The following is a 13,281-nucleotide window of genomic DNA, read 5'->3' as shown; positions in this document are numbered from 1 at the left end:
AGCAGCACAGAGTTCAAGTCGAATGCTACCAAAAAAACCCCTTATTCATTGTTAGCAGGGGTGCATTTGAGGAGTTTCTCCCTCATTTTACTCAACTCTCCCATGCCAGACCTGATAACCCATATCTTCAATCCCCAAATCATATTTCACTGCAATACGGCAGAGTTGCTGCCTTGCTTTGACAGGTAGGTTGGGCAAATCATCTGACAGAGATGAATTAATTTTAAAGACTCGGTGCAGGGTGATGGATGAATCCGACTCTGCCTAAAACTCGGTGATTTCTCGCAAGCCTCTGTCCTGTAGCTTGTCTACCTCGAATGAGTTGGTCCCCAAGACACTGATGGAGTCCACTGTAGAAAACCATCGATGCTTTGGGTTACATAATATTGTAGAACAAAGGATTCTGCAGGCTAAACCTGTTTGTCCAATTCTTGCAACTCTCGAAAGAAGTGGTGAGTCATTCTCTCTCTCTCTCTCCCCAGTATTTCAGGAGTAACTTGAATAGTTACTCCTTGATTAGAACCTTTTAGTTCTGAGTTCTTGCTTTCTCACATGCTGCTATTTTGACAGAAAATCCAGGTCCTGCATGCTCCATTGCAAACAATACTCGTCGGAGGGTTGTAAGTATAATGTTTCTCTTCTTGCCTTTATTACGTCTTACCTTAGATGTAAGCTACAGATTTTATGTGGAAGAAGCCTCATATGGCCTACGTAAAAAAGCTTTTATGCTTTTTGTTTTAAATTTTTAAATCAGATTTGTTTAATATTCCCCCCCCCCACTTAATATTTTAATTGTGTGTTTTTTACCATCGTGTTAAATTTTTTTTGCTGTAAACCGCCTTGGGATTGCTTTAATCAAAGGCGATATATAAATTTAACAATAAAATAAATAAATAAACAAAATAAAAAGCAATGTAAAAGCAGCCGAGGACACAAGGAAAACCCATTTTCCTTTTCAAGGTCTGCATAAAGAACAGAGCTCAAATTTGAGGAGTTTTCTCCCACTAATGGTGGTTTATGGGTGCTGTCCACTTCTCGTTCGTATTAAGCTGCATTGCATCTTGTGTCAGAGGGAAACATGGTTAAGGGACTCCCCTGGCATGCTGGTAATAATTACAACCATTCTGCACCTGGTGGAGGTAAACACCATGGAGTAAGTTGGAGTTAATAAAGAGGGTTTAGAAACTGGGGTCCTATCCCTGCCTCTCTTTAAAAACCTGCCCTTCTCCATACCCTCCAAATTGCAGATGCTGGCAAGAGACTGTAGGGTTATGTGGCCCAGCTCATGCCTATTGTTTACATAATATATAGCCTCAGTGTCACTTCCTAATATCTCCAGTTATAGACAGCATGACTCGGAAGGACTGGCAGAAGTCCAGCCCTGGTCAAGGTTGGCAGTAGATGGACAATTAGTCTGACATGGTACAAAGCAGTTCTTTAGATACTCATAAGGGGCGTTTATAAGTTGCACCTGCTTCTGAAGTGCAACGACTACCAAGTGACAAATCTCAGCAGGTGACTGGGTGGATGGGAAACACAGTAGCACTGTAAGCATCTCCCTCAAAAGGATTCTGCTGCAGGCAGGACCTCCGTCTTGCCTCTGTGAAGCCGGGATAGATGCTGAGTTCACTGTATAGAAATGGGTGTTGAGCTGTTGTTCTAATGGTTTGCCTTTGATGCCTTGCAGCCTTGTATTCATGGTTCCAGTTGCCTGTGCACTCTTCCCACAAAGGAGGTACCAGATTTATTCTTCCTTCTTGCTCTCTGTCCTCCCCTCCAGTTATGTATCTTCATCCTGACCTCCCTGTGCAAGCCTCATGCCTTCCATGCAAAACCATTGATGTTGCCAAATCCCTTCAGTCAATGTGTAACCTCTCCACACCAGGGGACCTAATAGAGTGAAAGCAGGATCCCGGCTTAGGCAGGCAGGAATGATTTGTGCTAGTTCACGACCCAATTACAGCCCACTGCTTGCTCAGAAATAACCCCCTTCAAGTTTAATAGGACTCGTGTCCTAGTGAGTGTGCTTAGAACTACAGCCGTGCTGTTTAATCACAACCACATTCAGTTGGTAGCAACAATACACTTGTTGGAGGAACAAACCAGCAAAAGGCTCTCTGGGCTTGATTTTCTGCCCAGATCTGTTTAGCTAAAGGAGTGGTTTCCTGGCCTTTTAGTTCTGTGGGAACTAGTGGACCAGGTCTGAGTGGCTCTTTAGGTCAGAATGGCACCTCCATATTCACACACAAAATAATGCAGTGGGTGTAGATCAGGACAGCACAGCTTCACCTCTCCTGCAGACGTTGGACTACAGTTCCTATCATCCGTGCCTTTTGGCATTGTGGCTGGGGATCATGTGAGTTGTCGTCCCAACAACAGCTGGATGGCCAAAGTTACGCAGTTCAGGTGCAAGTTAAACCATCTACTCAGGGGTGTCGAACTCAATGGGTAGGGGGCCAGGTTTGATTCCAGCGCACTTCCAGGGAGCCACACATAGTGTATCAACCAAAAATGACCATATATATTTACTAATTTATGAAGCATATTTATTATATTATTTTTATTAATAAGAAAAATAGTTTTAAAAAAGAATTATGTATAATAATATCATATGTCAAAGTAACACATGCTAAAATGGAAATAAACTTCACTAAAATTACACAATAAAACTTAACGTAAGAACAAATTTATGTTACACATGACATAAATTAAAATTTCATTATTAAAGTTTTATACAATTAACTACTAATTAAATAGTAGTTAATCATTGATAGTTTATTAAACATAATAAAAATTGATAGTTTTTTTTTAAAAACAACCAGCCATGGAGCTTGATCTGAATTGGAGCTGTGGCATAGAGGGAAGGGGGTTAGCCCTTTCTCCTCCTGCACTGATTCCCACATGCGTGGAGTATGACACCTTGGATCTACTCCATCAGTAGTTCCCAGACTTTACTGCTGGTGAACTTCCATAGGAACTTTGTCTTTGACTGAGAGTTACATGTTAGTTCTACTCTGTCGTGCTGCACTATCCCCAGAATGTTTTGGCATCATATGTGTTTGCACTCTAATCTACAAGTGTCCACCTCACAAGGACCTTCCTCGCAAGGGAGAGGATACTTATTTATTAATTATTTATTTAACATATTTTTATTTACAGTACTATTTATTTTCAGTACTATTTTAACTTAGTACCGATTCAACTTCTGCCTCTTTTTATAGCTTCTCAATCTTCAGGAGTAGGGAGGCAAAGCCATCACTCATTCAAGTATAGCAGTAGAGGTGCAGTCCTTTGCTCCAGTTTCAACTCCATCTCACTGAGACTCTTCTCCATTCTTTCCAGGCAGGTGACAAATAAACTGATAGTAAATGCAGGCCTATGATGGTCATCCTGAGCATCCTCTGCTTCACCAAACTGATCAGAGTTCATTTAAGCTTTAATTTTGAGGTAGTACTCAGAAAGCTGAATGTGAATGTGTCTACTAGGCTCATAATAGTAATACACAGAAACCAGCTAGATTACAGCTCTCATTTTAGAACTGACGGTGAAGTTATTTTTCCAGTTTTACACAAAGGTAATCTGTGGCAGGGAAGACAATCTCACTCGAGTTTTCTGTGCATAATAATAATTATTATTATTATTACTTTTACATTTATATCCTGGTCTTCCTCCAAGGAGCCCAGAGTGGTGTACTACATACTTGAGTTTCTCTTTCACAACAACCCTGTGAAGTAGGTTAGGCTGAGAGAGAAGTGACTGGCCCAGAGTCACCCAGCTAGTTTCATGGCTGAATGGGGATTTGAACCCAGGTCTCCCCGGTCCTAGTCCAGCACTCTAACCACTACACCACGCTGGCTCTCACACCATGCTGGCTCTCGGTCCCTAGAGAGGCCATAGCTTCGTGGTAAAGAGCATGCTCTGCATAGATAGCTCCATGCTCAATCCTTGGCACCTTCAGCTCGGTTTAGGAAAGGCTCCTCTCTGAAACCCTGGAAAACTGCTGCTGGTCAGTGCCAACAGTTCTGAACTCAATGGACCAATGGTTCAAGTCATTATAAGGCAGTTTCACATTTTCATATGTTCATTCCAAGGTCAGTCTGTATTGAGCAGCTTCGAGCTACATACACATCAAAGTGTTTCTTCTTCCCTTCTTTGCAGCTCAATTGCCCTTTCACACCTGGAGCCTGATCTCCGAGAGTCAGTTGTGGCCAAATATGGGGACAAAGTGCCTTACGTCTATTTTAACAAAGGTTTATGAATGGAACAGCCCTCTCAAGAACTCAGTGAATCTGCTCACTGTGCTGCAACATCCCACCTCCAAATCCTTACCCTGGAGATGCCTCTGAAATAACATGGTTAGGAGATGAGTTCAAGATACCTCAGAAAGAGCAGCTCTGAACCTCCATTTCTAATGCTTTGGTGTGAGGAGTTGTATAGATGGGGAAATTTGGGCTTTGTCGAGGGTTTCGCTTTGGACTGTTCTCCTTGTGGTCCCATCCTTATGCTTGGAAATAGATTTGGGCTTTGATATGAGGTCATAGTCATCATGTGCTTGGCAGTAGTGGTGGTGGGGAATCTTCTGCCTTTTTCTAGTATTGGTCAGAAATGGAATGACTTTCTTGGTCTGAGTCAGTTGCTCTCTGTCACATGCCCCACGTCATCCTGCCATGTTCCTCTCGGCACTGAAGGCCACACATCAGTAGTTCTATTCAGACATTATGTTGTACCTGCATTCAGATGTCTGGATGCATTTACATGTTTTTGTGTGAATTACTGTACCTGTGTTTGTTTTAAAAGTGAACTTGGGTACAAGTCCCTCAACTGTATGGTGCAACAGAAAAGCCGTATTCAGACATTACTACATTTACCTGAATCCAAGACTAGTTTCTCCCCCAGGTTTTTTGATATTAGAAATTAGGGGGTCCTCTTAAATTCAGAGACCTGTTCCTTTCGAGTAAATGCAAGTATAACCTGTATTTAATCTCTACTTTTTGAGAGGGCCATCTTAAATTCAGAGTCTTCTGTTTGGTTAAATACAAGTATGTTGTACCTGTGTTCAGCTGTCTACACAGGTGTATGTTTTTGTGTGAATGACAATACCTCTAGTCATTTTAAAAGTGACCCCAGATACAGGTCCTTCAAATGTATGATGCAGATAGAAAAGCCTTATTCAGAAAATATGTTGTAGCTGTGTTCAGGTGTCTGTATGTATTTCTCTGCTGCTGGAGTCCAAGGGCATCTCACGTGTGGGTTATGCGATCCCATGTGACTCTAGAGGCAGGTCTAAGTTAATTAGTTTTGCCTTTGAGGCTGGGAGGAGCTAACCCACCTCAGTTCTTTTAGTACTGCAGGGCTCGAGGCAGCTCCTTCCCAATTCTCCTGAGTTTTTCTCTCCTTCCTGCTAACTTGGCCTCCACTTCTCAGCCTCCCCCCTCCCCCCCTCCCTTCCTCTTTATGCTGCATGGAAAGGGCCAGCAGGGTACTCCATATTAGAGTACCAAGGGGGAAGAAAGGTTCAGGCTGTTGCAAGGCTTCGTTTAGGCTTCGGAGTTGCTGCGAGGCCCTCTACAGGGCAGACTTCATCGGCAGCCTCCATTCTCAGCCACAAAGCTCCAGAATGCGCCGCCATCGCCCATCAGCTGTTCAGTGGCATTCTGGAGTTGCAAACAAGGCCAGCGGCCATTGCGGAGGGCAGGGAAGCGGCCCAAGCATCGACTCCATTGCTGCTTCCTTCCAGCCCTACCTGCCGACCACCAGCAGCAATGGCATTCCCACTACCCCTGCATGCCCATCGAGGCCTCGTGGGCCCAGTCCCTCTGGCAATGGCTTGTTCCGGCCAGAAGGCCCCCAAGAAGACACAGAGTAATGTGGGGACAGCACCTGAGACCATGTCAGTGGGCACTTCTTTTACGAAGCAATTGCTCCCCACCCCCGCGCAGTGGTGACAAGGAGCTTGGCTATGACTGGCACATCTGAACTGATGAGCTCGGCCCATGATGGGTCTACTGAATCTGCTGCTTCTCACCTTGTATCCCTCAAGGTCATCTAGTCTGACCCCGAATTTAACCACAATCCAGACTTTAACTCAAATGACTGGGGATGTGCCACCTACCTGGGGGTCATAGTTTGTGGGCTTATTGGCAAATTCCTTTGAGAAATATGATAAATTGAAGTCCAAAAAGTGAAAAAGGCTAAGAAAAAGAGAAAGCACGTGAAAATGTCTTTAAAAAGCTAGATCCAGGTCTAGACAAAGGGAACGCAGTGTACACTCATCTGAGCCCATAGCTCAGTGGCTGAATGTGTGCATAACATTAGCCTACGAATCCCAAAATCTCAAGGCACCCACGAAAATTCTTGCCCATTCCATGAGGTCTGCAGTGGCCTCGGCTTCTTTTTCAACCGACGCCCCATCCAGGATATCTGCCGAGCAGCCACCTGGCAGGCACCTTCCATGTTCACCAAACATTATGAATTGGACGCCTTTTTCTCCGCTCAGGCGGCTTTGGGAGGCATGTTCTACAACAGGTCCTTCCTGCACGGTAAGTGCCTGGCTCTCCCCCCTCCCCCAGTTGGTTTTAGGGCTGTGGTATGTCCCCACACGTGAGACGCCCTTTGACTCCAGCAGCAGAGAATGGAACATTGGTCACTCACTGTGAAGGCTCCTTCTTGCTGCTGGGTCCAAGGACGTCTCAACCCACCCTTGATGCCGGTGTATACTGTCCAGAATCCAGGGGATCATAGTCTGCAAATTTTTTTGAACAACTTATTTTATAGTATTTTTTATTATTGACCACACTACCATACAGGAATGGCAGTAGTAATCTGGTCAGGTTGTTTGTTGACATGTTATTCCTAGTTTCTACCAGGTTTTTATAGAGTTTGAAGTACCTATCACATATTGGCCTAAAAGAACTGAGGTGGGTTAGCTCCTCCCAGGCTTAAAAGCGAAACTAATTAACTTAGTCCTGCCTCTGGAGTCACATGGGATCACATAACCCACACACGAGACGCCCTTGGACCCAGAAGCAAGAAGCAGCCTTCACGGTGAGTGACCAATGCTCCGTTTTGTGTGAATGAGTACCTACAGTCATCTTAAAAGTGAACCTGAGTACAGGTCCCCTGAAATGGGTACAGATAGGACTGCTGTACCTGTGTTCAACATAACATGTGAACAACTGTACCTACATACAGATCTGAATCTGTGTACACTGGGCTAATGTCTCTACCTGATTCAAGAAAGATCCTTCCCAGTTGCCTTTGTGTTTTCCCCTAGAGAGTCCATTCTGCACATATTGTATTATGTTAGGTACCTGGCAAAGAACAGAGAAGATCCCTGTATCCAACTCTGGAAAATCCCAAAGAGGAAGACTTAATTTCTGTTCCCAACCTTGTCCACCCTACATCAGTCATATTGAAAGAAAAAACTGTGTTTTGTTCATTCAAAACCTATTCCTAAAATAGTGTTAAATGCCAACACATTTATAATGCTTTATATTTCTCTGTTTTAAAATAGTAGATTAGATGTTGTTTCAGTCTGTCTATCTGTCTATAAATTCTACTCTAGGTACCTACTACTTAGTTTACTGACAAAGGTGCTAATTGAGAGTTTGTTCAACATTTTGCTATATCTGAGCAGGTAGATAGCTCAGCTCTAAGGACTTGCAAGCAGACAGATTTAAGCTATCTTTAAGATGTCTAGGGCTTTAGATTTAAGTTATTTAGTAGTTTAGCTTAGAAAGGTTATCTTTAGTAATGTGCAAACAAGCTATACCGTTTACAGAAACAGCTGACCTGTTTCTTTTCTTTCTTTCTTTTTTTTGGTAACAAGCTCAGGTGAGCCTATGAGCTATTTGCCTTAATTCATCACAGCATTGTTTAGGAAACCACCCTGACAAGGAGAACTGATCAGACCACAAGCAAATTCTAGAGATCAATTTTTCAAAGTAGGAGGAATGAGGATCAGCTTTGGGTTGCTTCTGCTGAGATAAAACACCGGCAGTGACAATGCCTTGGTGACTTACGCATGAATTGCAGAAAGTGATATAGATAATTCCCCCTCCCCCTTCTCTCATAATACTCTAGAATTCAGGGTCCTTCAGTTACATTGACTGGCAGGAGGTTCAAGTCAAACAAAAGAAAGTACTTATTTACACAGTGCATAATTAATTTCTGGAATTCATTGTCACAGGATGTTGTTATGGCCGCTACCTTAGATAACTTTCAAAGGGGAGTAGACAAATGTATGGAGGATGGGTCTATCAGCACCTATTGGCCATACTACTAAGGTACTAAGTGGAACCGCCATGGACAGACCCAGTATGCCACTGAATATCAGCTCCTGGGAGCAACAGCAGGCAAGTGCTGTTTCCTTCACACCCTGTTTGTGGGTTTCTTGGAGGCATCTGATTGGCCAAGTAGGAACAGGAACAAGATGCTGGACCTTTGAACTGAACCAGCAGGGCTCTTCTTAAACTCCCATAGCACTCCTAACAAGAAGATATTTTTTAGTTGGGTGTACCCGTCTCTATAGATCTTTTCCCCAACCTCCCATCTGTACAGCTACATCCCCTAACTTTGTGCATTCAGTTTCTATGCAACTCTGGGGTTTCCAGATAGATGCTATGTCTGTCTTTCCAGAGCAGTTTCTGTCCAGCATGTTTGTGGCCAAAATCTATCTTAGTTCATACTGGGTGCAAAAACCCAAATAGGTACAAATTGTGGGAGTTACTCCAGGTTTTACACTGGATGAGTGGATATAGGCCTGTGTACTGTGATGTTGCTCACGCCTTCAGAAGGACCAAACTCCTCTGCTGATTATTAATCAAGCACATCAGGGAGCTATCTCAGCCCATTCTCTGCCTCCTATAGGGTTGGAAATTAGCTTGTAAGCCATACCTGCTGCAAACAGGTAACCGCCTAATGGAACTCAAATGAGTCAGACTGTAAACTGGATATTCCTGCTACTATCTCCTCTTTCCAAGATCCAGTGAAGAGCATGCACCTCCTGTTCATTCACATATTACAATAGGAAAAGAAGGCAATGTCCTTTCCCCCACTCTAGGAAATAATGGTCTTAACTGCTTGTTCTCTCTCCCTAAAACTCCTTCCCAGAAAAAAGGAATATACCTTCAGAATGTGAAATAGTGATAGCCTCACGGAAGTGTCTGGACTGTACCACAGTAGATGGGGGCTCACATGATTTTAGTACTCCCCTATGTAAAGCAAAAACCCTGCACATAGAAAACTAGATATTATGGGGGAAATGTAGACCTTACCCCATCTCCTTGACATCTGTTTTTCAATGTGTAGGGATTTGGGTATGGCAAATGAATAAATATTTAGTTTTGTGAGACCCCACCTGCAATCTGAAGTGGTATAGACTTGGCACAGGTTTCCCACTACACTGTGCACTAGGCTTGAGTCAATAGGTTTGCCCAGGATAGTATCAGGCTTCCCTCTAAAAGGCTGCTATCTCCTCTAGTGCATGCTGATTTTGTCCTTAATTAAGGGGGAAATTTCTGTAGGTCTACACATATTCAGCTATGGCAGCTGGATCAATAAGGTTGCCAACCCTCCAAGACTGGCCGGGATTCTTTGGGAATTGGCATCAATCACCCAGTAACAATCCTGGAGATCTTAATGGCCTGATATTGTGAAAAATATTGGGGGTGGGGGGAATCTCCAGGAATAGCTTCAGTCAGAGCTGTTCACTCTATCAGTCAAGGAGAGCTGGTCTTGTGGTAGCAAGCATGTATTGTCCCCTTTGCTAAGCAGGGTCCACCCTGGTTACACTTGAATGGGAGACTACATGTGAGCACTGTAAAATATTCCCCTTAGGGGATGGGGCTGCTCTGGAAGAGCATCTGGGTTTCAAGTTCCCTCCCTGGCATCTCCGGGATAGGCCTTAGAGAGATTCCTGCCTGCAACCTTGGAGAAGCCACTGCCAGTCTGTGCAGACAATACTGAGCTAAATGGACCTATGGTTTGGCTTGGTAGAAAGCAGCCTGCCAAGTTGTAAGTGGCACAGCCTTGCTATCTCCCCTCTGTATTGGAGATAGCACTTTAATGCTCTTAAACTAAACAATAAGAAGAGATAGCACTAGGGTGTGACTCTGGAAATTCTTGGTTTCAGCTCTTACCTCAGCCTTGAACTCACTAGGTAACTTTAGGCAAGCCACTGTTCCCTCAGCCTTTGTTTTGCCTCATCTGCAACTTGGGGATAATAGTGGCCTACCTTACAGGACTGTTGTACATTATTACTCTGATAACATATGTGAGGCACTTTGAACACTTGAAATGTGCTATATAAATATTGTCATTGTGCAATCAATTTCTTATATGCAGAAATCCGAATGTTTGAGTGCGAGGTGAGGAAGGGTGAGAGATGGTGCACAGCACCTAAGTAGGCATGCCTTCTTGAATCACCCAGAGACTTGCATATGGGGTGGTATACAAGTGTGTTAAATAAAGAAATAGCTGCCTTTGCAAATATGTTCATTTGATAGGTACCTACAAGTTCACAGTGAAACTCTTGTCCCTTGCTGGTAGTTTGTTTAGGCAGCAACTTGTTTTAGGACTCCAGTTTGTCTTGCATTGAAACTGTTGTGATTGAATACAGACACCTTTTCCTGTTCCTGTTTTTTGTTTTTTGTTTTTTAATGTTGACATTTGCCCATTTTCTCAGAAAGAAAGGGCAGATGACTGTCACATTTTATGCTGTTGCTAGCTAAATGTTGCTAGCTATGCTGGTGCTGACTAAAGCCTGCTGTATGGGTTAACAAACATGGGGAGATCTGTATTCTTTGCTATTCTTGGATTTGGCTAGGATGAACTAATCAATGCTCAGTGTTGATGATGGACAAAAAAAGGTTAAGGTTATTGCACCTCCAAATGGGAGGTTCTGTTGTAAGCAATAGGAAGGAGACAAAATAAAGCATTCTGATTTTAGCTACTGTCATTGACTCTTCCTTTTGTAAATATTTGGAAGCATGTATTAAAAGAGCCAGGAAGGATCTTTCTCCCTTTCTGTGATGCGTACTGAGCCTTGCAGCTTGAGATGTTAGAGGAGTGTAAATCTGTGAGTGCAGAGTGGATTTGAAAGTCCACTAAGGCCTCTGTGAATTGGTATTCTAAACACATCTATATTCTTCTTCAAGAACTCCCATATCCAGTGAGTGATCTAAATGGTACATGGGCCTTCTGAACTGACACTGTTATGCAAATAAAAGAAACTGCACCTGTGCTTCATGATGAGCGCAGAAATTGCATCACAGGAATTAGTCAGAGAATCCGTGGGATGACTGAGAACAATGAACAGGAAGTGCTGAAGGGATGATGTTTAGAAACCTCCTAGGTCAGAAGGGTTGGGCAGAGGAACTGGGCATTAGAGGGAAGGTTTCTTAAGCTGCTGTTGCTGCTTTCCTTGGTACAAAAAGCAGATGCTTTCCCCAAGCCTTGAATTGGAGGCATTTACAGAACGATTTATTATAGGATAAAAGTTGCTAGTTATGCTTGACATCCTATTGCACTGACATTTCTTCAGGAAACTGGAAAAACCACCAGATCCATTCCAAAAATCTATTATCACAATCCTCTTCATTATGATTGTCAGTATATAATAGTCCAATAGTCCTCTAGATTATGCTTCCTTTCTCTCTAGCCTGTCTTGCATCCACCAAATCCTTTTTGATGAGGATAGTTTGATACGCAGTAATGCTTACATAACATTTCACATTTGTTGCAGTGTTCAGCTGAGAGCCTCATGGATCCTTCTCTCCCAGCCTTTAGGAGGGAAGTGAAGACTGCCCTTTTTATCCAGGCTTTTGGCCAATGAGCTGTCCTTTGCTCTTTTAAAACTTTTAGCTGTATTTGTTCTGCTTTTATTGAATTGTTTTTATCTTGTTGTTAACCATTCTGGGGTCTTAGGGCCCTAATTTTAATTGGGACAACAGGCCAGGGAAGGGGTTAAGATAAAAACAATTCAATAAAAGCAGAACAAATACAGCTAAAAGTTTTAAAAGAGCAGAGGACAGCTCACTGGCCAAAAGCCTGGATAAAAAGGGCACTTAGCAATAGCACTTACATTTATATACCGCTTTATAGCCGGAGCTCGCTAAGTGCTTTACAATGATTTAGCATATTGCCCCCAACATTCTGGGTACTCGTTTTACCGACCTTGGAAGGATGGAAGGCTGAGTCAACCTTGAGCCCATGGTCAGGATCGAACTTGTAACATTCTGGTTACAGGGCGGCAGTTTTACCACTGCGCCACCAGGGTGCAGTGGTAAAACTTCCCTCCTAAAAGCTGGAAGAGAAGGAGTGTTAACAGAACTGGCCCAGGGGGGTTTGGTTGGCACCCCCAGTGTTTGGGCTGTGTGGGGAATAAGCTGTTAAAGGAGTCAGCTCCACCAGTTTTATGTGTGCATGGATGCAAATAGCCAGGGTCAAACAGGTTCAACCACAAGAAATGTCCAAATACTCACATTGCTAGTTCACCCCAATCTTTTAAACCAGCATGCTTTTTTTTTTTTGAAGGATGCATAGTCTTGATAGTAAGACTTCAAAGAATGGAGAGTACACCAACCTAAGTGCTATGCAGAATGTATGCTTTTCTGATTTTATCTAGCTCTGTCATGCTCTGGTTCTCATTCATTAATTGCTACAGAATGCTGTGAAGATTAATTCGTTTTGTTCCCTTATACAGAGTGGCATGGTGATGTATTGTGTCCCAAAAACATATTAATCGTATGTGTCAGCACTAAGTTTCCCACTAAACCTCACTGGGACTTAGAATGGCTGTGACTTGCACTTTCATTAGCAGAACATGGTGTTCCTCTTTCTACTCAGATTCACATCTTGTGGTTCAGTAGTTTCTCCTCAACATCTTCAGATGTATTGTATCTTCTTACATGCTCAGCAGGTTCTGCTTACCTGCTGAGGTTGGTTGGGCTGCTACCTCAGAATCAAGCTATGTGTTATTAGGGAGATCTGTGATTGGCCTCCTGAGATGTTCTTGTTACTGAAATGCAGCCATGGGCCAAATACACGTATTTCAGAGCAAACAGCCTCAGGGGTGGGATTTTGATTGGGACAAAAGACCAGGGGAGGGTTAAAGCATTCCTTCCCCCACTGCTACTCTAAATTGACAGCCCCGCATGATTATATTTCAGTGTTTTAAAAAGAGTTCAACAGTGATAGCTCTGCTGTTTAAAAGTGATGGTTCTCCTATATAACATGAATGACTTGCTGCTTGGGCTTTGCATGTATGCCACAAGTGGCAAT

At 43.2% G+C, this 13,281-nt stretch overlaps 1 protein-coding gene across 7 annotated transcripts in view; it reads left to right on the top strand.

Moving 5' to 3' along the window:
• The window catches only part of SFXN2 (sideroflexin 2), a 46,536-nt gene extending 35,589 nt beyond the window's left edge, over positions 1 to 10,947 (top strand). For 5 of the 7 annotated variants that reach the window (XM_053306326.1, XM_053306322.1, XM_053306325.1 and 2 more), the window contains 3 exons: positions 571 to 620; positions 1,688 to 1,735; positions 4,159 to 10,947. In XM_053306326.1, coding sequence (XP_053162301.1) covers positions 571 to 620; positions 1,688 to 1,735; positions 4,159 to 4,258 — 198 coding nt within the window. In that variant the 3' untranslated portion in view covers positions 4,259 to 10,947. Of the gene's footprint in view, positions 1 to 482; positions 621 to 1,687; positions 1,736 to 3,221; positions 3,343 to 4,158 lie in introns of those variants that run through there. The other 2 variants (XR_008318907.1, XM_053306327.1) reach the window with 2 other exon arrangements.
• The last annotated feature ends 2,334 nt before the right edge of the window (positions 10,948 to 13,281 follow it).

Source organism: Hemicordylus capensis, chromosome 3 (genome assembly GCF_027244095.1).
Source record: "Hemicordylus capensis ecotype Gifberg chromosome 3, rHemCap1.1.pri, whole genome shotgun sequence".
Classification (NCBI taxonomy): domain Eukaryota; kingdom Metazoa; phylum Chordata; class Lepidosauria; order Squamata; family Cordylidae; genus Hemicordylus; species Hemicordylus capensis.
This window is presented reverse-complemented; position numbering and strand designations above follow the sequence as displayed.